At 35.1% G+C, this 25216-nt stretch overlaps 2 protein-coding genes and 1 pseudogene across 4 annotated transcripts in view; 2 read left to right on the top strand and 1 right to left on the bottom strand.

Annotated features, from left to right (window-relative positions):
* The first annotated feature begins 831 nt into the window (after positions 1 to 831).
* Positions 832 to 2872, top strand: LOC135117170 (uncharacterized). The gene is made up of 5 exons (XM_064035668.1): positions 832 to 952; positions 1326 to 1379; positions 1501 to 1572; positions 1696 to 1932; positions 2225 to 2872. The coding sequence occupies exons 1-5, from the start codon at positions 890 to 892 to the stop codon at positions 2351 to 2353; spliced, it is 555 nt and encodes a 184-aa protein (XP_063891738.1). The 5' UTR covers positions 832 to 889; the 3' UTR covers positions 2354 to 2872.
* Positions 2873 to 8308: 5436 nt separating this feature from the next.
* Positions 8309 to 10268, bottom strand: LOC126054615 (uncharacterized; annotated as a pseudogene).
* Positions 10269 to 12014: 1746 nt separating this feature from the next.
* Positions 12015 to 25216, top strand: part of LOC135117040 (intermembrane lipid transfer protein VPS13A-like) — a 35344-nt gene continuing 22142 nt past the window's right edge. For 2 of the 3 annotated variants that reach the window (XM_064035384.1, XM_064035382.1), the window contains exons 1-8: positions 20682 to 20825; positions 22644 to 22806; positions 22972 to 23372; positions 23498 to 23709; positions 23843 to 24017; positions 24135 to 24408; positions 24508 to 24751; positions 24850 to 24980. In XM_064035384.1, coding sequence (XP_063891454.1) covers positions 22666 to 22806; positions 22972 to 23372; positions 23498 to 23709; positions 23843 to 24017; positions 24135 to 24408; positions 24508 to 24751; positions 24850 to 24980 — 1578 coding nt within the window. In that variant the 5' untranslated portion in view covers positions 20682 to 20825; positions 22644 to 22665. Of the gene's footprint in view, positions 12155 to 20681; positions 20826 to 22643; positions 22807 to 22971; positions 23373 to 23497; positions 23710 to 23842; positions 24018 to 24134; positions 24409 to 24507; positions 24752 to 24849; positions 24981 to 25216 lie in introns of those variants that run through there. The other variant, XM_064035383.1, reaches the window with a different exon arrangement.

Genomic DNA, 25216 nt, shown 5'->3' with positions numbered 1-25216 from the left:
ATCCTATGAAATGAAATTTTAGTATAAAATAAACTAAATCTATATTTACATAAAAAAAAAACTTAAAACTATAATAATCTTTCTAAATAAGTCTCTCTCGCCTCGCATACATGTGCTCCAAAGGTTATCCGGGGTCCAAAGTCAAAGAAGTTTTTTGGATATTATTCGAAAACGGCAAGTTTTATAAAACAAAACTTCATATTAAAATTGTAGATCTTAAAATTGTCTACAAAATGGTCCTTTGATTTTTTCCTGAGCCCTCCCAAGCTCTCCACCAATATTTAGCTTTCCAGGAATCATTGTTATTTGACCAATGTTTTTATGTCTACATTGACCGGACTAAAAAAAAATGCAAAAATTTATAAGAAGCTACCACGAAAGTGCTCGTAATTTTTTCGGAGTTGGATGTTTCAACATTTTTTTAATAAAGACATAACGTCGATATCTGACATGGAGCCGCGAGCGTATCGAGCGCGAGTTTTTCTTAGTTTGGGTCAGTGTTTGGGAAAATGTCATATTCATTCCTTTGCATCATTGATGCAAATGTTGAAAATGATGTTAAAATTGATAGGCCGCGACCAAATCTAGGGCGAGATCTCCTGAAATTTTTAAGTATTTATGGTGAATTTTGCCGCCCCCTTAAACGTGTATGCTCTGGGTATTAACGCCCCTGCATCCCACACTACGCCGCTGGATAAGTTTATCTTAGGATTTTCCATATTTTGGAAAACATGTTTGTTGCTTTGTATCTGTAACCTGTATCAGACTGGCATTTCCGATAGTTGTTATTTTTAGTGACCTGTCATCTTGACCTGCATTGATTAAATGAGCTACAACGAATATATAAGCAAATGTTTCTGTTTCCTCTTCAGTCATCTAAGTAAAGCTGATGAGATCAATTCTTTTGTACAAAATGTTTAAACTGTGCGTCTTTCTAGTGTTGTCTGTTGCGGTAAGTTATCTTGCTCTTATTGTGTATTATTAGAACTGTTTATTTGGATTCAGAGAGATCTCAACATTGTCAAGTCTGAAAAAGAATGAAAATTAATATCGAAAGTCCATATCCATTGATGTCATTTGGAATCTACTTCTATTAATCAATAAGCCTTCTCGGTCAAATCTCTTTTAGATGTTTTTCCACAAAGCAGCCCAGAGGATTTACACCTCTTTAGTTTTTAAAGACATAGTAGAATGGAGTAGGAACTAGTAAGTAATTGAGCTAACTCACAGGGAGCAAGATTTTGTAATAAATAAACACAGTAACAGTAAATAATGATTATCACACATTTGCTAATTCTGTGGTCATGGATTTTTTCTTTTTCTAGTCATGTTACGGCGGCGCTTCGGACAACGGCATTTGTGGGCGAATGCCCCAAGATGTAAGTAATTCATACCTTTTTTAATCTTTTCTAAATTTTGATTAACTTTGTAACTGTAACTTTTAATGGAGATTTAGTTACTTCGAGTCACTTCATACCTGAATTTGTTTATATTTTTCAGCTAAATAGCTGTCTACTTCTCCCACCGGGTGTTAGTCGCGAGATTCAATCGAAATGTGCGAGATTACCAGAGGTAAGTTCAATAGAAATGTTTATTATCAATATGGGTTATCGCAATTTTGCTTATCTACCAAAAAGCCAGTTCCTGTGCCATATGGACGGAACAACCAAAAAATTCTTTATTGTTATTTTCCAGTGCGAAAGACTGACCTGCATATTCCGTGAATACAACCTGCTGGACGGTGAAGTTATCAACAAGGAGATGACAATAGGATTCTTCGATGATTTTGCGCTGGCGCACCCTGAGTTTGCAACGGCTGTAGAGCATGTGAAGGATGATTGCCTCGGCAGTGTCCCCGTCAAACCACAAGGAATATACCTCAACTGTCCTGCGTATGATATGGTGCATTGTTCTTACAAGAATTTGGTGAAGGTAAGAATTTTGTCAAACATGTTTTCTAGTTAATTTGGGGTAGAATTATAGTCGTCTTACCCAATTCAAGAAAGCACCGGCCAGCTTTCTTGAATCTATGTGATTTAAATACGCCCTTTCGGTTTACTTTGAATTTTCAGTCGTCTGCTGTGTATTATTTTTGTCATATTTTTGAAACAGGTATAATATTATTGCAAGAATTAAAAGCGTTATAAGAACTTCATTAGTTCTACCAATACACTAACATGATAATGCATTTCCTTAATAGGTATTCGTATAATATCTGTTTCAGCACGCGGCTCTATCCCAGTGGACTGCTTCGCCGAACTGCATGCGCGCACGCACATTCGCCTCTATGTGCCCCATCTGTCCTGACGAATGCTTCTCGCCAGAAGTGCCCGAAGGATCCTGTAATTGCTAGTTATTATCACGAGCACTTCGTAGATAAATCTGTATAAATGTTACTTTTTTCAGCAACAGCTTTCCCTAGTTTGGAGCTAGTGACAATATAAACATTGAATATATTAGAAATAAAATGTTTTTAAATAGCTACCAATGTATTTTACTAAACAAGAGTCAAGGACCTTATCACTTCTAGAATGTACCTAAATGTAAAAGATGAACACCACTCAATAGTTAAAACCATTATAGCAGACTTTTGTCGATCCAAAGAATCCTTTGATCATGAAAATGAAAATATTTATAAAGATATAAAACTTTAACCCTTAAAACAAAGCACATCATTAAAAGTTTCCGAGGCTTTATTGGAATACTACCATAGATTAGGTTACTATTTTATCTGTGGTCGTCACCGTCACTATGACAGGAAGTATCTGTCATCCTCCCTTCTTCCGGTGAGCTTTGATAATGGCGTGCGTAGTGGATCATTATAATGTGCAGTAAAATAAGTATAACGCTAATAAACATTCTGTCTGAATTATTGGGGCTTTCATTTAATCAACATTTCTAATAGGTTATGGGCCCAGGCCCATAATTCAGTCAGATGACACAGGATAGCGTAGGAAAGTACCTAATCAACAAGTAAGGTTACGGTCAAACACGTGTAAAAGGGTAAAAGGGGTAGGCTTATTTTTCAGCCAGAAACGAAAAGAAGAAAGCCAAAATAATGACAGCGTCGTGTTCCCATATACCGAAACTGGAAGACAATTTTGAGAATTGGCTCTTTAGAATCGAGATTCTCCTAGATGAAAAGGGATTGAGAAAGGTAATAGAAAGCGGGAACGAGAAGAAAGCAAAAGAGGAAGAGTTCATCAAACAAGACTCGAAAGCACGCAATATAATAATACAAGGAATACCAGATAAGTATCTAGACTATGTTAAAATGCATCAACCGCATATGACATGATTACCAAGCTCAAGAGTACGTTTCAAAGAAAATCTACACTCAGCAGCTTATGTCTCAAAAAACAACTGATAAACTTGAAATGCAGTAAGAATCAAAGTGTTCAGGATCATATAAATAAATTCGAAAAACTAGTTCAAGATATCGCCAGTCATGGAATCGTCATAGATGAGAAAGAGAAAGTATGTCAATTTCTATTAAGTATCGAACAAGCTTATCAACCCTTAGTCACAGCTCTTGAAATGTCAAACAGTGAATTAACTTTAGATTTTGTAAAAAGCAAATTACTGGACGCGGAAATGAAAGAGAAATCTAATCAAGGTGTTACGAGAAAAACCAATGAGTATGTTTTTGAAAGCACTTCTCAAATAAAATGCTATAGTTGTGGAGAACCCAACCATTTTGCTCGAAATTGCCCAAAAAGAAATTTTCATCAGAGAGGCCGCGGAAGCTTCAGATCACGAGGCAGAGGCATGAGGCAGACTAGAAAACAAACTGCAAATATTGGAGAAGAGCATACCACTAACAAGGAAGTATCATTTGTAGCAGCGCAGGCCAACTCGGCAGAAAACACACAAAATCACATAAAAGAAGAAATAGAATTTGTGATAGACTCTGGTGCATCACACCATATGATATCTCACAACTTCCAGAAATATATGACAGACATACAGAAGATTCCTCGCATAAACATTAAAGTAGCAGATGGAAATACAATAGGAACAACTCTAAAAGGAAAATTAAAAGGAACTTCAAAAGAAGGACTAGAAATATCAATTCCAGATTGCCTTATTTTGGAGAAATTGTCTCACAACCTATTGTCAGTGAGAAAACTTAATGAAAAAGGTTTACAAGTGACATTTAGAAAAGAAACAGCATTAATAAGCAAAGGTAACATACATGTGCAAGGGCAAAGCAATGGAAAATTATATACAATGAAATTAGATTTAAATGTAAGAAAGACACATGCATTGATATCAGAAGACGAGAATCTTTGGCACAGAAGATTAGGACATTTAAACTATGGAGGGTTGAGAGTCCTTGATCTACCACTATCAAGGTACGATGCAGCATTTGCATGGAAGCTAAAGCTACAAGATGTCCATTCAAGCCAATTCCTTTGCCAAGAACTAGAAAAATTGGTCAGCTAATATACTGTGATATAGGAGGACCTGTCACTCCCATCACTCATAAAGAAGAAAGATATTACTTAACAATCATAGATGACTACTCCCATTTTCTTGAAGTTCATTTACTACATTCCAAAGATGAAGCAAAATACTACATTATGAATTATATAAAAGTTATGAAGAACAATGGAAATAATGTACAGAGAATACGGACTGACAGAGGAACAGAATTTGTAAATGAGGAACTCAAGTCATTTTATGAAGAATATGGCATTAAACAAGAAACATCATGTGCATATACCCCACAACAAGTTTCAGTATGTGAACGCATGAATAGGACACTGGCAGATAAGGTGAGAGCAATGCTTTTGGAAACAAACTTACCTAAATACCTATGGGGTGAAGCTATAAGATGTGCGGCTTATACTATAAATAGGTCACCTACAAAAGCTCTCAAAGGAGACACACCAGCTAAATTGTGGTATGGCAAAAACAATTTGGATAAACTAAGAGTGTTTGGTGCAAAAGCATGGTGTACCATATTACCAAGACCCAACAAGTTGGAACCCAGAGCAAAATCAGTGAGAATGGTAGGATACTGTGGTTCAGGATATAGATTATGGGACCCAAAAACAAATGATATAATTGAATCACGAGATGTACGTTTTGATGAATCAAACTACAAATATGAAGAAAATGAGACAAATACTTACCATTACATAGATGATGAAGAATCAACAGATATGGAAAACAATCAAGAGACAGAAACTGATCAGAATACAGAGGAGATCAGGGAAAGTACTGAACAAACTATGGAAAACACTCAAGAGACAGAAACTGATCAGAATACAGAGGAAATCAGACACACAAGAAGACATGTGAAATTACCGGCAAAGTATGATGACTATGATATGTCAAACATAGCATATGCACTAATGTCTGAAGACCCAGTCAGCTACAATGAGGCCATTAAACAAGAAGAATGGAAAGAAGCAATACAAAAGGAGTTAGAAGCACATAAAAAATTAAAGACATGGGAAGAAAGTGATCTACCAGAAGGACACAAGGCTATCGACACAAAATGGGTATTTCGGACTAAAGCAGACAACACCAAGAAAGCCAGATTAGTCGCAAAAGGTTTTCAGGAGGAAACTACTCAAAATGTATACGCACCAGTAGCAAGAATGACTACAGTAAGGTTATTTTAAATAAAGCAGTTCAGGAGGAATTACCTATCAAACAGCTTGACATACCTACAGCGTTTTAAATGGAGAATTAAACTCAAACATATATATAAAGTACCCTGAAGGACTACAGAATAAGACAGAAGGAAAAGTTTTAAAGTTAAAGAAAGCTTTATATGGACTGAAAGAAGCTCCACGTTGTTGGAATGAAAAATTAAGCAAGTTCTTAACACAAAATGGACTAAAACAATCTCAGAGTGATTTCTGCTTATATACAGGACAAGATGTTTATATACTTATATTTGTGGACGATATATTAATAATTGGAAATGGACAAAATATTATACAGAAGCTAAAAGAACAATTTCAAGCTAAGCATATGGGAAATATAAATAAATTCTTGGGAATGGAAATAACTAAAACCAAAGATGGAATAAAAATAAAACAAACACAAATTATAGAGAAATTTTATTGAAGTTTCATATGCAAGACTGTAAAGGATGTAATACACCTATGGAAGTTAACTTAAAAATAAATCAAAATGAAGAAGTACTGAATAACATTCCATATAGAGAACTCATCGGGTCGCTCATGTATTTGGCTACAATTAGTCGTCCTGACATAGCCTATGCAACAGGATTCCTTAGTAGATATATGAATCATCCAACTTCAACACTGTGGACAGCCGCGAAGAGAATCTTGAGATACCTGAAACAAACAAAGCACAAAGGATTAGTATACAGAAGAGAAACTAACAATATATTACTAGCCTTTTCAGATTCTGATTGGGGAAGTGAACAAATGGATCGTAAGAGCGTCAGTGGAGTTGCAATATTTCATCGAGGCAGCCTGGTCAGCTGGACTTCCAAGAAGCAGACTTCAGTCGCATTGTCAACAGCAGAATCCGAATATATTGCAGCAGCTCTATCTGTAAGTGAAATTGTCTACATTAGAGAAGTGTTAAAAGACTTACATTGTGATAAAGACTTAACCTCGCACGCTTATTATTAAAGTGACCGAATTGAAAAAACTAGTTTTTTGGCAAATCGCAAAAAACGTTTTGCAATTAGGACTTTGGCTGTTTATTTAGACATAAATGTTACAAGATGTTACTCGCATAGTTATTTTTATTTTTTAATGATAGAATATGAACCACATAGTTGGTTGAAACTTAAATTTCAATTGAATACTATTTATTTTGTTTATTGTAGGCTGTCAAAATTACTTTTGTAGTTTTAGGTCTATATAATACTAAGTAACAGTTAGTCTGCCAAAAAGATAAAGACCTAATTAATTTTGAGTTGATTTATTATTAAATTCAAATACTACTTGGTTGTATATGTAAGGTTTAAGTCATAATAATACTAAACGAAAATACATAAAAATGAAAATACATTTTTGTAGTTACGGTTTTTAATTAAAAAAAAGAGATCAACATTAAGGAACTAAAATTATAAAAAAACTGTTATTTTCATTTTAACACTTATTAATAGAAGATGTTAGATGTTTTTATACCGAACTTATTAATATAATTAAAAGAGATCTTAACTTCTAAGCAATAAATCAATCAGTCTCATGGTATTCTAAGTAGGTTTACATCAGTTCACAAAAATCACTCTTCTATCCTAACTATCGCTTTTTAAATTACAAGTCTTTATTTAAATGATTACGAGAAATATAATAAAAAAAATAGTATACATTTTCATATACCTTCAAAATTAACAAAAAGCAAATATAGTTTTTTTATACAAAGTAGTATATAGTATTGTAAAAAACTATGATAACTATTATAAACTATAATTATAACATCGTAGCAAAATTAAAAGAGATCTTAGCGAATCTAATCAGCGTTATGGTATTCTTAGTAGGTCCGCAGTCTAGGTATAAATCAGTTAACAAAACATAAATTATTTAAAAATATAAGATGAAAACGGAGGAGTCATCTTTACCTTTACTGATTAAAGAATGGAATTATAAAAGTCAGAATAAAAGTTAGGGATCAAATTCTTAGACAATAATTCGCGTAAATCTTTTTTTTTATTTTCACTTAGCTCTTGTTTTCCAGTGTACGCTTTGACTAGCGTTAACTCGTTTAAAGGCAACATTTTGGTTCGCCTGTTTCTTACACATACTTCAAAAATCCTGTTTATAAGATTTTTTATAAAAATGAAAAGGGTTTTTCTTTGTCACCTTAATCATTTTACGTCATTCCATACAATATTATCTCCATTCTTTGTTTTATTAAAATTGTATCCCCAAGCTTCTTGTAACTTTTCAAGTCATAAAAGTCATGAAATGTACGCTCATTTACTATAAATTTGTTTCCTGATTTTCGTGCATTTTAATTATTGATACATATTGGTGTGGTGAATATATAGGTCCAGATCTTAAATTCTTTTTTACCTCTTTTTCTATAAGGCTATGTATGTTATCGGCTTCATTCTGCGTATGCCCTTTGATTAAGTATTTATGTGTGATGGAATTAATATTAAGATGTGTAACTGCGTAAAGATAAAGTGTAACGATATATTTATTTTATTTTGTCCTCCGCAATTGTCCGAATACAGTATAAGATTGATGCCTTCCTCATTAGTAGCCCTGGATTCGATACAAAGTTGTTCGAAATAATGGAGTAGACAAGAGCCTATTTCATTGGCACCTCTTTTTGCATCAGTTTCATTCCAAAATAACAATGCACGTTACTGTACGATTCCTGTACTTTGCCTTCTACTTTTTTGTTTAAGGAGGCAACAGTGAAATTATAGCTATTGAGCTTACTTTTGTAATAGAAAGCTGAAGTGTCCCCTTTAGGTGATTGAAGAACAGCTTGGAGGTCGAACAAAATTACTTTATTACTGTCATCAATTTTAAGTCGGTCATTATATTTTTCCTGTCGGCTGAGGGTTTTTTCTTCTAAATGGGAATCATATTTTTCTTGAATAATAAGTTTTGTTCAGGCGATGAATTCTGGTATTGCAAACATGTGTCGCATTGATCCTTTCTTGGGCGAAAAAATGATATATTGAATTGTGTATTAAAAACCTTATAAAATGTGCAATACTTTCCTGCTGGCTTATTTTTTTGTTTTTGGACTTCTTCAAAGTCTTTAAAGAGATCTACTATCGTTTTTCCACCGTCTATGTATTCACGGGTCGATGATTGTCGTGTGTAATGAGAATCAGTTCTTGGAATAGAATTGATAAATTCTTTGATGTCAGAAATTAATACTTCATCTGATTTATGATTACCGGTTATTCCTCTACAATCCGTCTTCAAAATTCCATGTTTATCAGTCTTATGTTTAACAGTACGAATCATACGATCGGATATGTTCAAAGTATTAGTAAAAAGGTTTACAAACTCTGATCGAATTACCAGCAACAACAAAATGGAAAGCTTTGTTACAATGCCGTGGGGTCAATGCATTGGTATATTTATATCTGGGTGTGATATCAGATAAACACGACAAAATGAAAGATCGCTGATTATGAATATCTCCAAGTTCCCAGTATGCGTCGAAAATACTTTGCCTTTGAACAGAATCAATCTTGCTAGAACATTGCAGCCTGCACTGGTCATTACATGGTGGTTTAAGTTCACGAGCTTTAGTTATAATATTTTTACTATTAATATATGACTTACCACAATTTCTCAATTTTTGCTCTAGTTTGCTTCCAGTTTTCCGGTTGTCTAGTGCGTTTTACCTTTTGGCTTAGTAGAAACTGTAGGTGTTCCGGAAGTTGTGTCTTCTGTTAAATTATCTTGATTCTCCATTGTTCCTCCGTCTAACTCTCTTGTTGGCTCAGGTGTTCTATTTTCTGTGTTATTGGCATTTAACTGTTCTTCCAAAGTCTCTTCGTTAGAGCTATCAGATGATGAACTTGAGTCTGAAGTTGAAGAAGAACTACTACTCGAACTTGAACTACGGGTACGGGGAAATAGCAAATGACTACCCTGTTGGCCCTTTTGTACGGTTTCGAAAGTAGGATCGCCATCACTTAAATCTGCGTCGCTTTCTCCAGAATTAACAGGTGACACACGATAATCTATAACTGCCTTGTTACGGCCTTCAGTATGTTTGAAATACTCAGAGGCATTCAAATGTCGTTGATTTTCGGGTTTATTATAAACATCACATAACATCTGCAAGTAAACATAAAAGGTGAATAAACAAATTTAACTAAACATACCTACATAAAGTATCAATAAATAAGTAAGTGCTAAGTAGTAATTTTACATACCTGGACATCACCACTTTGAGTTGAAACAATATCAGTATCATTTTCGGGCTCTTTAGATGCGTCACATATCATCGTCTGTTAACAATTAAAGGTGAGTAAGTCAGTAAATTGCAGCTAGCCATAAATAAAATACCTTGACAATACAATTATTTTTACAAACCTGGACATCAGCACTTTGAGTTGGAATAATATTCGTAACATTTTCGGGCTCTTTAGTTGCATCACAACAAATCGTCTGTTAACAATAAAAGAAGTATTAGTCAGTAAATTGCAGGTAGACGTAAATAAAGAAAGACACCATAAAGACAATTCAACGATTTTTACACACCTGAACATCAACATTTTGAGTTGGAATAATGTTATCTTCAATTTGAATTAAATCTAGAATTTTTCTTGATCGCGAAGTAGACGACGTCATCCTAATAAAAATACTTAATTATAATTATAGGTCAACAAGTGAAACTTCTTTTTGTTCCATATTTCGTTTTAAAGTGACTCAATCCTGAACTTAAATCACCTAGCACATTCATAGCAAAATTCCGTTTTTTTTTTAGTATAGTACAGACCAAATACTGAATGTTACTAAAAATACATTATCATTATTTGTAATAAACAGACTTAACAATGAATTCTACAGAGTGTACGAATAAATTTACTAAGTTTTTTATTCAAAAAGAGACCTAATCATTAATGTGCTGTAGAATCATCTAGAAGTTTTAGTTTTAAACAGTCCTAAAACGTAATATATCGTACAATAAATTAACAAATTTAATATAAAATAGACTCATTACGTATTGGGTCAAAATACAACAAAAATAATCAGTAAAACTTACCTTCGATTTCACTGTTACACAATCCTAAATATTAATAGGTCACTTTTATGACAAACGACCAGATGTTCGTTTTGAGCCGGTTAAACGATTACTGAATGTGTCAGTGTAATGTCAAAATGGCGTCTTCAAATTCATAAGTGTGAAAGAGACCGAAACATTGTAAGAGCAGTATAACTCTAACTTTTTAAGAGTTTCTTGGAGTTTGTCACAGATGGCGTTGTTTTAAAGATGACAGTGTATCTAACTCATGATTGATTGATTTTGAATTCGGTCACTTTAATACTAAGCAAGCGACCTGTTCTTTGTTTATTGACAATCAAAGTACAATTAAAATGATAGAAAGCTATGAAAACAGTAAAAGATCCAAACATATTGATATAAAAGTTCATTTTATAAAAGACATAGTAAACAAAGGTTTAATTACATTGAAATATGTGTGTACTAATGAAAATAAAGCTGATATACTTACCAAATCATTGTCTCAAGTTAAACATAACTATTTTTGTGAAACACTTGGTTTGTACGAAACGTAGATTATAAGATGTTCAAACATTGTTTGTATTTGTTGTTAACTTAGCACGCTTTGTATTACTTGGATATTTGTAACATGTTTTAGTAAACATTTTCTTTAAATATGTGTGTAAGATATAGAGAGGTTATATTTTTCTGTCAATGTCAAGTTAACCATTTTAAATGTCAAACGTCATAATGACAGATTGTAATGTTGCCATTTTTATAAAATAAGGATGTGTTCAATATCAAGTAAATTTTTATTGTTTTGTATAAGATTGTAAAAAAAAAAAAATTAGACTTGATCTTGAGCGGGGGTATTGGAATACTACCATAGATTAGGTTACTATTTTATCTGTGGTCGTCACCGTCACTATGACAGGAAGTATCTGTCATCCTCCCTTCTTCCGGTGAGCTTTGATAATGGCGTGCGTAGTGGATCATTATAATGTGCAGTAAAATAAGTATAACGCTAATAAACATTCTGTCTGAATTATTGGGGCTTTCATTTAATCAACATTTCTAATAGGCTTCCAATAATCGCCTCAATGGAGATTAATTAAGCGCAAAAAAGTCAAACCTGTAAATTGTGACCAGATTTAAAAGAAGAGCCTACTTGTAATCTTTTCCTAAAGATAAAAAAAAAAACGGATTAAATAAAAGTACTTTTACCTAGAAATAAAACAGAACCTAGGGTTTTCACAAATAAAACTAAAATGTATTTCAATCGAGGCTTTAATTTCCTGCGCCACGTCATATCCTGGCCGTATCGAGCGCCTCCCACGTTTCCCGCCCGCCTCCATAATTTTCCACTGGTTCCCGCGCATGCGCCCCGCGGCGCGCTCTCTCTGACACCTGTCAAAATCAGTCTATCCCTCCCCAGTGCCGTGTGCTGTTCGACGTCATTGCATCCATAATTACGGTAAATCCAAGTGCATTTTGGGGAAACATGTAATTGCAGGTAAGTTTAAATCTCCTCATTAATACACCCTCAACAATTTTAACATTTATTTACATTTAAATTTTCTTTTCACCAATTAAGATTAGAGTAGGTAATTCGTTAACAATTAAAGGCTTAATCTCTCAATGAATATGGTAATACTAGTTTAATTGTAATTCCTGCAAATCCTGTGTGTCTGAGCGATCGATTTGTAAACTGGAGACGCGGATTATGACAGCCTTCGTTCTATTTATAGCCCAATGGTTTATGTGATAACAAAATTACGTGTATACCTGTATAAGGGAGATATTGCGCTTGTTCCGTGACCTTTGATCTAAACACTAGTGATTTGATGGTTCTTAGTTAATTGATTGAAGATCCATTGATTAGTAAGGTTTAAATAACAAATGTTTGGGAATCAATACTGGTTTATTACTGGTGTAGGTAGTGCCGATCGCTATTCCCCTATAACTCTGGAGCTTAGTGCTTCGAATTTTTTTTAGAAGCTTCTTAATTATGTAAAAGCTTCACAGAAGTTAAGAATGCGTCAGACGCAGCATTTTCATCTACATCTGCATAAAATGGTTTTTAAGATATTATCCATCCAGGTATTAGCTTTTCTAGAAAAATCGAAAGCTCGACTAGTAAATAATATTTGTCCCGACAATATTATAATATATCTAAGTAAATACGGCAGAAGATAACTAATTATGTATTTTTGGAGCTAGCAATGATCTCTTTAGATGTTTATTTTAAAGTCTAGAATATTCCAGTATGGATCATACCTAACGTACATACGCCTAAGTTCATCTTGATAACCAATTTTGAGGTCATAACCAATTGAACAAAGAAATATAACAATTTCGTAATTCTGTATATACATAACAAAGTTTGAAGATATTTTTAAATCTAAGACGTGCTTATTTACCTAAATACGTAAGGAAAGTAAAACATTTCTTTATCCTCAACGTTTAATTTATTTTTAAAACTCTTAAAGCAGTGTCACCACCGAACGTAATTCCTTTTGATATCTTAATGATCCGTTCAGGGTAAACAGCGGCGAAAATATTTATAAAAATAAAAATAAAGTTGGCAACAATCAAAACTCATTAATATTTTGTGGCAAAGCTTTTAAGATGTGACCTTTATTCCGGATTACTTTGACGCTTAAGGGCTAAACATTGATTGGAGAAACGTAAATAATAAATTGTGTTTTTGTTTTACTTTTTTATCATATTAGCGAGCCTGTTTCGCGCGGGTATAAATTACCTAATATATGTAGGGAATTTGGTGAAACGTCAAACGTCGTGATTTCGTCAAACTTATTGGTGAAAACCACATGAGAATCTGTTCAGTAGGTAGTTATTGATCAGCATTTTTTCGATAATGACGGACAGGCAGAGATGCAGTCGCAATCTTATTGTCACCTTCAAATCTGCAAAACTTAAAAGTACGATCAGTCTGAGGGTCAGATAGGTAGGTATAGAGAGTGAAAACATCAAGTTAGAAAAAAACTTTCCACATTTTTAGATCCAGTAGACATTGTATCAAAGGCTAGAGGTCAATTATCAATTAATCAATAAGAGTTTTTTGTTTAACATTAAATGACCTAGACAACCACCTAGGCACTGGCTTCCAAAAAAACAGTTTCAGAAAGGACATACCCAAAATGAAAGTACCTGACGGCATTTTCATCAGTTATTTTCAATGTAATATCTATATGAATAAATGTTCAATTTTCCTAAGATTCCGAGTGATCCCTCCCTCGCAAGTAATTGATCGAGTCTTCAGTCAGTTTGGGGTACCATTGTGGATTACATTTGGAATCCTTTTCGATGGAAAATCCAATATTCTTATTACTCCGTGGGTTTTATAATATCCCACATTATGAAGGAAAGGGTACAAATGGTCCTAAATATAGATGCAATATTAATATTCCTTTTAATCTCAAGCTAAATTGGTTCGGAGGAATGTCATTCAACATGTGTAGAAATTGCATGAAAGTCTAGTTATATACGAGTTGAAACTATTTCTATCATATTCTTTCAGTATGGAGTTTAATAGCAATGTTTCTAGTTTCATTTACGTTTGAAAGGTTTACGGCAAACATAATTTGAGGGTTCAATTACTCTGTAATTCTTTGGATAACTTGACTTAACTGATAAAGATGAAAGCATTGCACATGCATTGAAGTACCGTAGTATTTAATCCTATTTACGACTTCGGAAATGAAGTTTCTAAGGATATTATAAATATAGTGTTCTTTTACGTTGGCTATTCATTAATTGTTTCGTTACCGAGAGACGAGGCGACAATCTAAATAGATTTTCGCATCAAATTCGCAATTATCCAGCACGGCGTGTTTGTGTATATTTTTATTTTTCATTAGTACATCGCCGAGGGCTGGCATTAGCATTTAAATGAATTCTCTGTGTTGGTGGCGTTAGTACAGAATTGTGATGGTACGCACTTGGCCATTTTCTGTGCTAATGTACAATTCTTTTGAACGAAACTTGGCAAGCTTTTGGCCTACGTGCTATCTGTGCAAGCTGCAGACGCTATAAATCTTTGACTATTAGGTATTTTGTGAGACAAATTATTTGCAGCCCCAGTCTTTAGTAACTCCTTTATCTTGCAGTACAATAACAATCTTCCGAAGCAAATCAAGCACGCATTTAGCTTCAACTTTCATACTAGTTTTGAAAAGGTAACCATGCCTATTTCTAACTATATACCATGTTTAACGACTGATGATATCAGACTGAAGTTCAAAAATATAATCCCGAGTTCTAAATGACTAGTTTTACTTAAGTTCCTCTAACAATATTAGATACTTCATCTTAATAAAGCGATTAATCTCTTTATATTGCACTTCTTCTTTGTTTACCGTGTTACACAATTGCGTTGCTTGAGGAAAACAAGAAAATATATTTGTTTGTTTTTATTGAGAAGCATCTATTTGCCTTAACTACTTAATGAGGAAAAATTCGTCTCTAAACACAGTTAAGTACCTTTAATAAAAGCCACTTTTTTCTAAGATTCTGCAGTTTTTCTTGGTTATAACACTGTCTTACGTTAGAATACTATGAAATTGATCAAACGTATTCCTTCGAGGCACATGTAATACATGGATAAGTTATATAAAGTTAGTGTATGTCTACCTAATCTAATCCGTAGCTTTGTGGATTGCTTCTTAGAAACCCGACTACAATAACCCAATACTTTGTGGTCCGAAAGAAATGTTTCATTGCATTTGTACGCTGCCAACCGAGTCTATAATAACTATAGGTGAAGAATCCAGGATGTCTTTCTCTTTTCTGATATTTATCCTACATAGAGTGTGATCCTTGATGGTACGGTCAGCTTTACCCCATCTTTCTTCTCTCCAATCAAATCAGATTCAAATTGCACAAACACAAGAAAATCCCAGCTAATTTTCGCAGTTCCCTTATAAAAACAGATTGCAGTGAAAAATATCAGTTTCCCTGTGTACCGAGGAAGGTTTGCATTTAGATTTGCCCTCGTTACGTCGACTATGGCACGGGTACACCCGGACACGAGCGCTCCCGTTCACAAGAGACCACACCGGAAAAACACTTCTATTATACTTAAGTTTATATAAATTGTAGAGATTCTGTTTGTGTGGGAAGGTTGATAGAATTCTTATTTTAATATGTTGAAGAGTTTACAAGTTATGGGTTTGATTGAGAAGATTTGGAATAGTCACATCAGAGTGGAAATGCATCCAAAGGTGAACTAGTAGTAAAGTTTTTGCTACAGGGGGTACAGTAAAACAATTTCGAAAATGTAGATTATCATTCGATCTTGCATACATTCTACGTTATCACGTTTTTTTGGTAGTCTTTTCTCAAGGCAGGCAGAAAATGAATAAAAAAAAACTTGCACTCGAACGGCCTTCGCAGTTTTTCTTGGGGACTTAGTTTCAAGGAAGTTTCTACATCCCATCGGTCTTGAAGTAAACAGGTTCGTACTGAAGGAACGAGGCTGGTCCGAGGTCGTTGGCGAGGCGTGCCATTCTTACATTTCATAACTGTTCTGTAAATGTTAGTTAGAATATTATTTAAATTAATAAAATAATGAAAACAACATTTTTAGTCTGTTTTAAGCTTGAGCTCGTTATTAAACTGGAGGAATCTAACACTCAATGGAATAGAGAATAGATCCTGCTTTTTTGGAAGTCGGTTGAAAACAATGTATCGTGCTTCATTTCTTTGCGTGTATCATTTCATCATACTTAGGTACTAAGTAATAATTCACCTCATAAGTCAAATCAATGGCTGCGGTAAGAAATTAATGTTCTAGTCACTTATAGCTTTACAAGGAGATATGAAAACACTTTTAGATAAGTTCTTTTTTAGGATTCTTTAGTATTGACCCATTAGAAGTATTAACTTACAACACATGGACTAGAAATAAAACCTTTTTTTTTCTTTACTCAGTATAAGCTGTTACCTGCTATAGCTTTGCTCACCTTCCTTATTTGACTAAATAAGTCAAAAAAGCAGATTTCATTAGTCACTTAAATTAGGCATTTTCTAGATGTAAAGATAAACACAAACACATATTAACAAGTGAAGCTAATATAGGCGTGTTGAATATGATCGGATAGTCAGATACCGTGTTATATTTTTCACTAAAAGCTGTAGAAGATTTTGTTATTTTTTTTTCATGAGCAGCATAGAATGTAACGTTTACCTAGTAAATAATCTAGTGTAACAGACTGTACATAAGCAGCTTATTATTTTCTCAGGCCCAATGAAGTGTAAATTTTCTCTCTTCGGGATAGGAAAACATAATGGCTATTACATCGGTTTTTCAAAGGCTATGATTTAAGCTGTCACCAATTTAATTCATTTTGTGTTTCTTAAATAATAGGGTTTGCCCTCAAAATAGTAGATTTGTCACCAAAATGTATCACCAATCAATATAAAATCAATTCCACAATAAATTACCGAAAATCACGGAGATATGGGGTCAAGTACCAAATGAATGGTTTTGTATGTATTATAATAGGTTTGTCCTAAAAGTATTTAAGCAAACTAATTTAAAGAGATCTATACATATAATAAATCTGTAAAAAAACTGTGTCTGTACATTGAATATATTAAAAAAATAATAATTGGGTGGGGTTTAGAAACAGTAATGGAGCACAAATCCAAAAAAAAATTTTTGTCTGTATGTCTGCATGTCTGTATGTCTGTATGTCTGTATGTCTGTTTGTTTGTACACGCTAATCTTCGGAACTACTGGACGGATTTCAATGATTTTTTCTTTGTTGTATCGGTATAAAGTCGGGGCAACATATAGGCTATAATTTATCTTCGAAACTTGAAGACCTGGTGCAGAACTGCAACAGATCAGCAAAACTATAAGAGATACAAAAATGGTGCCATGGCAAAAATTGTTCCACGTGATGAGCATTTTCGGTTGAGAGAATAAATTTGAAGATCTGGAACTCCTGATGTGGAACCCCAAGAGCCCAGCTACACTGCAGCATATACGGGTATGACGTTTTAGCAAAAGTTGTTCAATCTGATGAGTACTCTCTGTTGACTTATAAAAAATGAAGATCTAAAACACCTGGTGTGGAACCCCAAGAGCCCAGCTACTCTGTAGCATATACGGGTATGACGTTTTAGCAAAAGTTGTTCTATCTGATAAGCACTCTCTGCTGACTTATAAAAAATGAAGATCTAAAATACCTGATGTGGAACCCCAAGAGCCCAGCTACTCTGTAGCATATACGGGTATGACATTTTAGCAAAAGTTGTTCAATCTGATAAGCACTCTCAGTTGACTTATACAAATTGAAGATCTAAAACACCTGATGTAGAACTCCAGAAGCCCAGCTAGACTATAGCATATAAAGGTATGACGTTTTAGCAAAAGTTGTTCAATCTAATAAGCACTCTCTATTGACATATAAAAATCGAAGATCTGGAACACCTGATGCGGAACTTCAAGAGCCCAGCTACACGATAGCATACATAGGAATACCGTTTTAGCAAAAGTTGTTCAATCTGATGAGCACTCTCTGTTGACTTACAAAAATCGAAGATCTAAAACATCTGAAGTTGAACTCCAAGTGCCCTACTACACTTGAAATGACGTTTTAGCAAAAGTTGTTCGATCTGATGTATATTTTCTGTTGACTTATGAGAATCGAAGATCAGAAACAACTGATGTGGAAATGAAAGCTATCTCTAATTTCACTGTATAATGATATAATAAGCTGCAAGTACCTCCAAGCGGTGAAGGCGGTAATAGTTTAGGACAGGCTTTCAATGGTGATGCTATATCATCATCAATTTTACTCTTTTACTACAAAACTTTATAGAATGAATGTTCGAGTTTTAATGCTATTTGAGTGTTGTATTCTTTTCCATTTATCTTCGTGACAGGGTAGCCTACTCAGTACCGCGGGGGACGAGGGGGCAGTCAGCTAGATTTTAATTAATCAGGTATCATCATCCTCCGAGCCTTTTTCCCAACTATGTTGGGGTCGGCTTCCAGTCTAACCGGATTCAGCTGAGTACCAGTGCTTTACAAGAAGCGACTGCCTATCTGACCACCTCAACCCAGTTATCCGGGCAACCCGATACCCCTTGGTTAGACTGGTGTCAGACTTACTGGCTTCTGACTACCCGTAACGACTGCCAAGGATGTTCAATGACATCCGGGACTTACAGTTTAACGTGCCATCCGAAACACAGTCATTGGTTTCAAAACCGGTCATTGGTGGCCAAAATATTCTTAGAAAGTACAAACGAACTAAGAAAAGTTGCATTGGCGAGTACTTGCCAGACCTGGAATCGCAGTCACACACTCATACTTGAGAGATTGGTTCTCTAAACACTAGGTCACCACTACTTTGTTACTCAAGGGTCCGTTCATTAAAACCACTTAAATGCGGACTAATTGGAATCACTACTTTTATCCCTATGGTCGCGCCTATTGCGCTTTAGTTCTTAGCGCTTTGTTTAGTCTGCTGTGCTTTTGCCGTTGACGTACAAAAGTTAATTCTATGGAACGTTTCGAATGATTTTGCGTATTCTGTTGTTTTCCCGTCAACGAGCCCTTTAAATTCAACATCAGACGATCCAGATCTTTAATTTTGCTGACCCCGCAGTCGCTGGCATATGGGACAGGATCCGCGTACGAAGTCGCGGGCAGAAGCTAGTCACCAATAAATCATATATTATATCACTAGAACATTTCATGAAGGTCTAAAAATGTATGGTGGTCGTCATCATCCTTTCAACCAAAAGAGTCTACTACTTAACTGGCCATGTGCCTCCCCCAAGGGTCTTAATTTCCACAGGTAGTATAAATATATTTTAATTTTTCTAGCTGAATAGTAAATAAAACAATTAAAGTCAAAATAATCAATATTCATTGTTAAAAATAACAATCACTGAATAATCAGCGCAGGTTTGGATTTTGAAGGGCGCCCCCTTTTCATTTTCTGGCCGATAAGTAAATTTTCTGGTGGGGGGTTGGCCAGCTTTAAGCGTATGACTAATCCGATAATATGCTTGCACATATAATTTTTGTAAAACGCAGGGCAGTTGCATTTTCATGTATCCAAACAATATTGTGCGGTTGACCCACTCTTCATTTGCTGAACCATTGAACTTTGTAGTCATCAAAATCACTCTCAATTCCCTTCCTCTTCCCTTTGAACATATTTTCATTAAAATTATAAACTGATGTATTAAATTGGTAACGAATACATTATTTTAATAACTGAACGAAATAAAATGTAACTGCTGTATTGGTGACAAAATAACAAATAAAAAGGAGTCGCAGTCTGGGATCGATTAATCGATTTATTTGGTGACAGATCTACCATTTTGAGCACCAAGCTATTATTTAAGTAATAAAACTATTATTATAAAAACTAAGTTTATATTCATGTAATGCACTACAATTTTATTGGTAATCCATCTCATATTTTACACATTATATTAACAATAATTTGGTAATTCATACCTGGGAACACTCTTTGTTTATCTGAGAACGAAAATATTTCGTGGCGATAGATCTATTTATTAGGTGATACAACTTGATGACAGATATAAATTTTGGTGACAAAAAATATAGTTCCCTTTTTCAAATCGATAAAACTTGTGTATGAAGCTCGAGAATAGGTACCGAGAATATTTTTACCTAAAAAATTGTATGAAAAGGGTATTTCTAAAGTTCCTTTGGGAAATGGTATACATGGTCCCGTTTCAGCTTTCACATCTTTTCAACGCTCCGAATGTTCCAAGTTCGGTCCGAACTTGCTTTGTTTCAACGCTTTTAGGATTTAGAACAAAACCTAATTAGATTACCTTTGTCAGTTGACCAAAAGATAATATAAAAATTAGATGCAATCATTTTTAATTAACAATGTGTTTACATTAGTTATCCTCGTCATCACAATATGACACACACATAGACACGCATGTTGTATTTCATCATTCGTTGTTCCGATATAGGTATCGAAAGATAACTTATCTCGAGATAAAATATCGATAGTGAATTAATATACGTTTACTAGAGGCAGCGTGTCTGATGTTTACTAGCTCCGACCAATAGCAGGTATCGATTTTGTTATTGTTAGGACGCGAGAATCCTACGCCAGCGTTCTTTGTGTTGAGACGTCTACAAGAACACACACTCTGTGGTAAATTATTTGTTTATTTAAATTAAGTTGAACGTCTTTAGTCATTTTAAGTTTTTGGTTTTTTATTCAAGTTTGTAAACATTAAGTAAATGTACTTTGAAGATCAGTAATACAGTTGAACAGCTTTTTTTCGTAGGTCCATCTAAATTCTAAATGGTTTTGAAATCCGTTGCAGATCTTGTTTTTATCATTTACCGGTGTTTAAGTATTTGATCTCATCTTAACTTTTTAAAAGAGATATGGAGATTACAAACAACCACAATTTTAAAATGAAATTACCCGTATTTAAAGTCCTCTTCACAATTTTATAATACGATTAACGTCTCCCATTATTGCAGAACGTGTGCATATTTCCATTTGCATGAGTAACAGCTCACTAACGCGATGTCTAACCGCATGATGCTCTTGAATCTGGCTTATTGCAGCAGTGCATCACTGCATATTCCACTGGTCCTTCAGTAGGTTTTACGTCGATAATATGTTAATCTCAAGTGACGTCTAGTCTGGAATGAATTAAATTAAAGGGATAAAGAAAAGGGGTCTTTAAAGGGGGGTTAAAAGGGAACTTGGCAGACAAACTTTAGTAACACAGGCTTGCCAGATTTTACAAAGCCAGTATTCGGGTTGGGTATAGCCAAAATTCTATCCGAATACCTAACTGGTTCTAATAAAATTAACTACTGGTCAAGACCTTGTGAAAGTTTGGATACAATCCCAATTGGCCCGATTGTATTGGAAAATGAATCAGTATTTTGGATACATAAATACATTTACCTATTGAGAATTAGATCTATCTCGTTTTTGGAGACCTTTAGTATTTTGATGAATTTATAAACGTTACTCTTGATCGATAAACGGAATATTTTATAAGATGAATTTTCAGCCTTAAAGAAACAAGTCAAGTTTAAAAGCGTTTGTATGTAAGGCCGTTCTTAATTTAGTCTGGCGCATCGATTCCGAATAATATAGTGTTTCGGTTGCAACTCGCGAGGGAAAAAGGGCAGATGTTTCTTTCTATAATTTACGATCAATCAGTTAAAAGGACAAATTGTAAATCGAACTTAGCCTACTTACACTGGCTTTTAGTAACCCTGAGGTTTTTATAACCATGTCTCAGGGGAACTACGCCATTTGCGCGGATCAAAAGTATTTTTGGTCCTTGACTTGGTATTTTTGGGCCATAGTGGGCCATGGGGAATGTGTCTAAAATAAGTTAAAGGGAAAGGTTTACTAAAGATATGCGTTCTTAAAAAGACGTGTTACGTTTTACAGGACTTTTATCTTATTTTGACATTAATGGTACAAAAGCTAGTAATATCACATTACATGATACGAAGATACACCTCTTAAGTATGGTCGGCGGTTTGCATGCTGATTTTATTGATAAGTGCCTACTTTTAAAATTAGAGGTTCTTTGTTTTTATTCTTTTATTTTTTACTAGATTTTTACTGTAATAAATTATGTTAACTAGTTACGCGGTTTATATGAATAAAGAAGATAGACGAATACTGAACAAATCCGGTCTTTTTATCTTGTGATCAGATTTTGGATGATTTTATTCACAATCACAAACATGAGTCATAAAATTTTCTTACGAAATCACCACCTAAATTAAGCAATGATTTCCTACTTCTTTTATCTTTCATTATCACCGGAAGTTTTGGGAAGTCCCTTTGTACCTTGCTGACCGTTCGTCAGTCAATCGTACTATGCAACTTTGCCTGCAATATGAATATTCTTGAATTATGATTTAACTTCAACTTGCAACTTGGTATTATTATCTTCTCCATCAATAACCAAACCTTCTTCTTCACCAGCTGACGAACAGCCACCGTCACCATGTTCGAGGGCGCGGTCGCCGGTATCCTCAACCGGCTGTTGGGCAAGTACGTCCAGGACTTGGATACCGAGAACCTCAATGTGGGCATCTTCTCTGGAAATGTCAACCTTACTGATCTGAAACTTAAGCCTGAGGCTTTGGTAAGTGTACTTTAATAAGGTCTATATATTTGATGTTTCTTTCTCTTGAATTATGGGTCCTGTAGTTGCCCTACTGACTAGATAGTGAAATCATGCAGCATACATTTTGACCTACCTACAACCGACAGATGAAATGGAATGATTGAATTGTTTATTTTCTTGCAGTACGAACTCGACCTACCAATAGATGTGAAAATTGGCACGATCGGCCGCATTGGCCTTCAAATACCCTGGTCAGGACTGTATACCCAGCCTGTTGTAGTCAACATCGAGGATGTGCTAGTCCTAGTAGGTCCAGCTATCTCCAACAGCCACTTTGACCCAGAAAGGGAAAGACGGCTCACAAGAGCTGCGAAAAGAAAGATCTTACAAGACTTGGAAGCTGAAAGTGAGGTGTTAAAAGGTCCTCAGAATTTCTTTGAGCACTTGTTCACAGCGATTGTGAATAATCTTCAGATTTATGTGAGGAATGTTCACGTGAGGTATGAAGACTCCATCAGCTCTAAGGATGGGCCTCTTGCTTGTGGACTTTGTTTACAAAGCTTGTCTATTGAGACTACTAATAGGTGAGTGGCGGTCCAAATAGTAAGACACTTTTGGCCAGTTTTCTAATGTATCATTTGCCTCATCATTCTGTTTATAGCTTGCAAGCTTTGTCTTCTTTTCTAAAATTAGAATTAACTAATTTCAGCAAATGGAAGCCGTCAGTGACTCCAGCGAACGCATCGACAGTCTACCAGATGATGCGCATAGAATCTCTGTCCTGCTACTGGAACCCTACGGCGACTGCCCTGGACGACAGCGAGACAGCCCACATCACGCCTATGCAGTATTACAACTGGAAGCATTACATGCTCACTGGGCTGGACAAGTTCTCTATGCACCATGAGGACTTTGAATTCTGTGAGTGAATAGATCAGAATTCATTAGAACTTAGATTTTTCCCATTTTTAGCCACCAAAGGTTCTTTAGAAATATAATAGAAATTGTATTCGTGATATTCTATCTAATCATTTCATTTCCAATATGTTTTCAGTGCTGAAACCTGTAACCTGCAAAGTCAAGGTTTTGATAAACCGCTCCGGCGAGGCGCGAGTACCACGTCTGCTTCTAGACGCAGTCCTGCAGGATAGTGCACTGCAACTATCCCGACGGCAGTACTTATCTATCAACAATTTGCTGGCTTCGTTTGCCAGGATTAAGCTGAATAGGTAAACCAACAGCTACTATTATACTACTATGTACTACTACTATACTACATGCTACTATTATAGAAGATAGAATAACTTCAAAGGGAACAATATCTAATGTGTGTTTCTCTTGTCCAGAAAATACCGTCATCTCCATCCAGGAGTACCTCTCTCTAAGGGCACCAAGAAATGGTGGATATACGCCTTCAACGTGGTGGTGGAACAAAGGGTCAGACCCTATACCTGGGCTGCCATCAAGAAGCATAGGGAAAACTACAATGTTTACAAACAGATATACAAGAGTACGTTACGGAGTCCTAATGATATTGAGCTGAAGCTGGATCTTCAGAAATGTGAAGACAGTTTGCCAATCGTATCAGTTATTATTGCGAGGGAGCAAGCGAAGTTTGAAGTAAGTCCTACAGATTTTCATGATGACAAACCTTAAGTTTTTTGGAGAAAGACCGCAATAATTCCAACATCATATTTGTATCCTTTCATCTCTTTCCAGCTCTTAGCACAAGAACCAGATCGCATCGAAGTAGTTGAAACCGAATTTGACTGGTGGAGGCCGACTAGCTCCCCAGCAGATAATGAAACCGAAGAGTTTAAGAACCATGTGGAACTGTGCGTCAAGACTGAGAGGAGCAAGAGTTTATGGAGCCATCTATCCAGTCCTGAAAAGAAGAAGGTCTGTGAACTGATTGGATATGTGGAGGGGGCGCCACAGAAAGATAAGTCGAAGCAGTACATAGGTAAGTTCTATTGGAACTCTCATAAATTTGTACACTTTAAGTTTTTAGATTTCCGGAATCCCTAACGTTCTTTTTACAATCTGGTGTTTTTTTTTCAGAGCATAAAATAAACTTGACGCTCGCCAACTGCTCATTGACGTTAATGAACAGAAGCAAGGAGGTCCTAGTTGTAACACTTACACAGTTCCTCGCATCGCTGGAGACCAGACCATCAGCTAAGGCATATAAAGTACAGTGGCTTTTCTTTCTTTCTATTCAGCAAATACTCAGAATTATATTCTGCAGGTGTGAGTTTGAGGCAAGAGGCTGTAGTGAATCGTCTGCGTGATACTGTTAAACCAAATTTATCAATCAGTCAGACGAGTCATTTGGTTTCTTGTCCCTTGGGTCAGCTCTTGGAAACTTGGATACCACCGTCCGGCAATAATTCTTAACGGATAAAAAGTCGAGTGCAGTTTTAAAACA

This window comes from Helicoverpa armigera, chromosome 7 (assembly GCF_030705265.1).
Source record: "Helicoverpa armigera isolate CAAS_96S chromosome 7, ASM3070526v1, whole genome shotgun sequence".
NCBI lineage: Eukaryota > Metazoa > Arthropoda > Insecta > Lepidoptera > Noctuidae > Helicoverpa > Helicoverpa armigera.
Note: the sequence above shows the minus strand (reverse complement) of the source record. Positions and strands in the feature narration are given on the sequence as shown.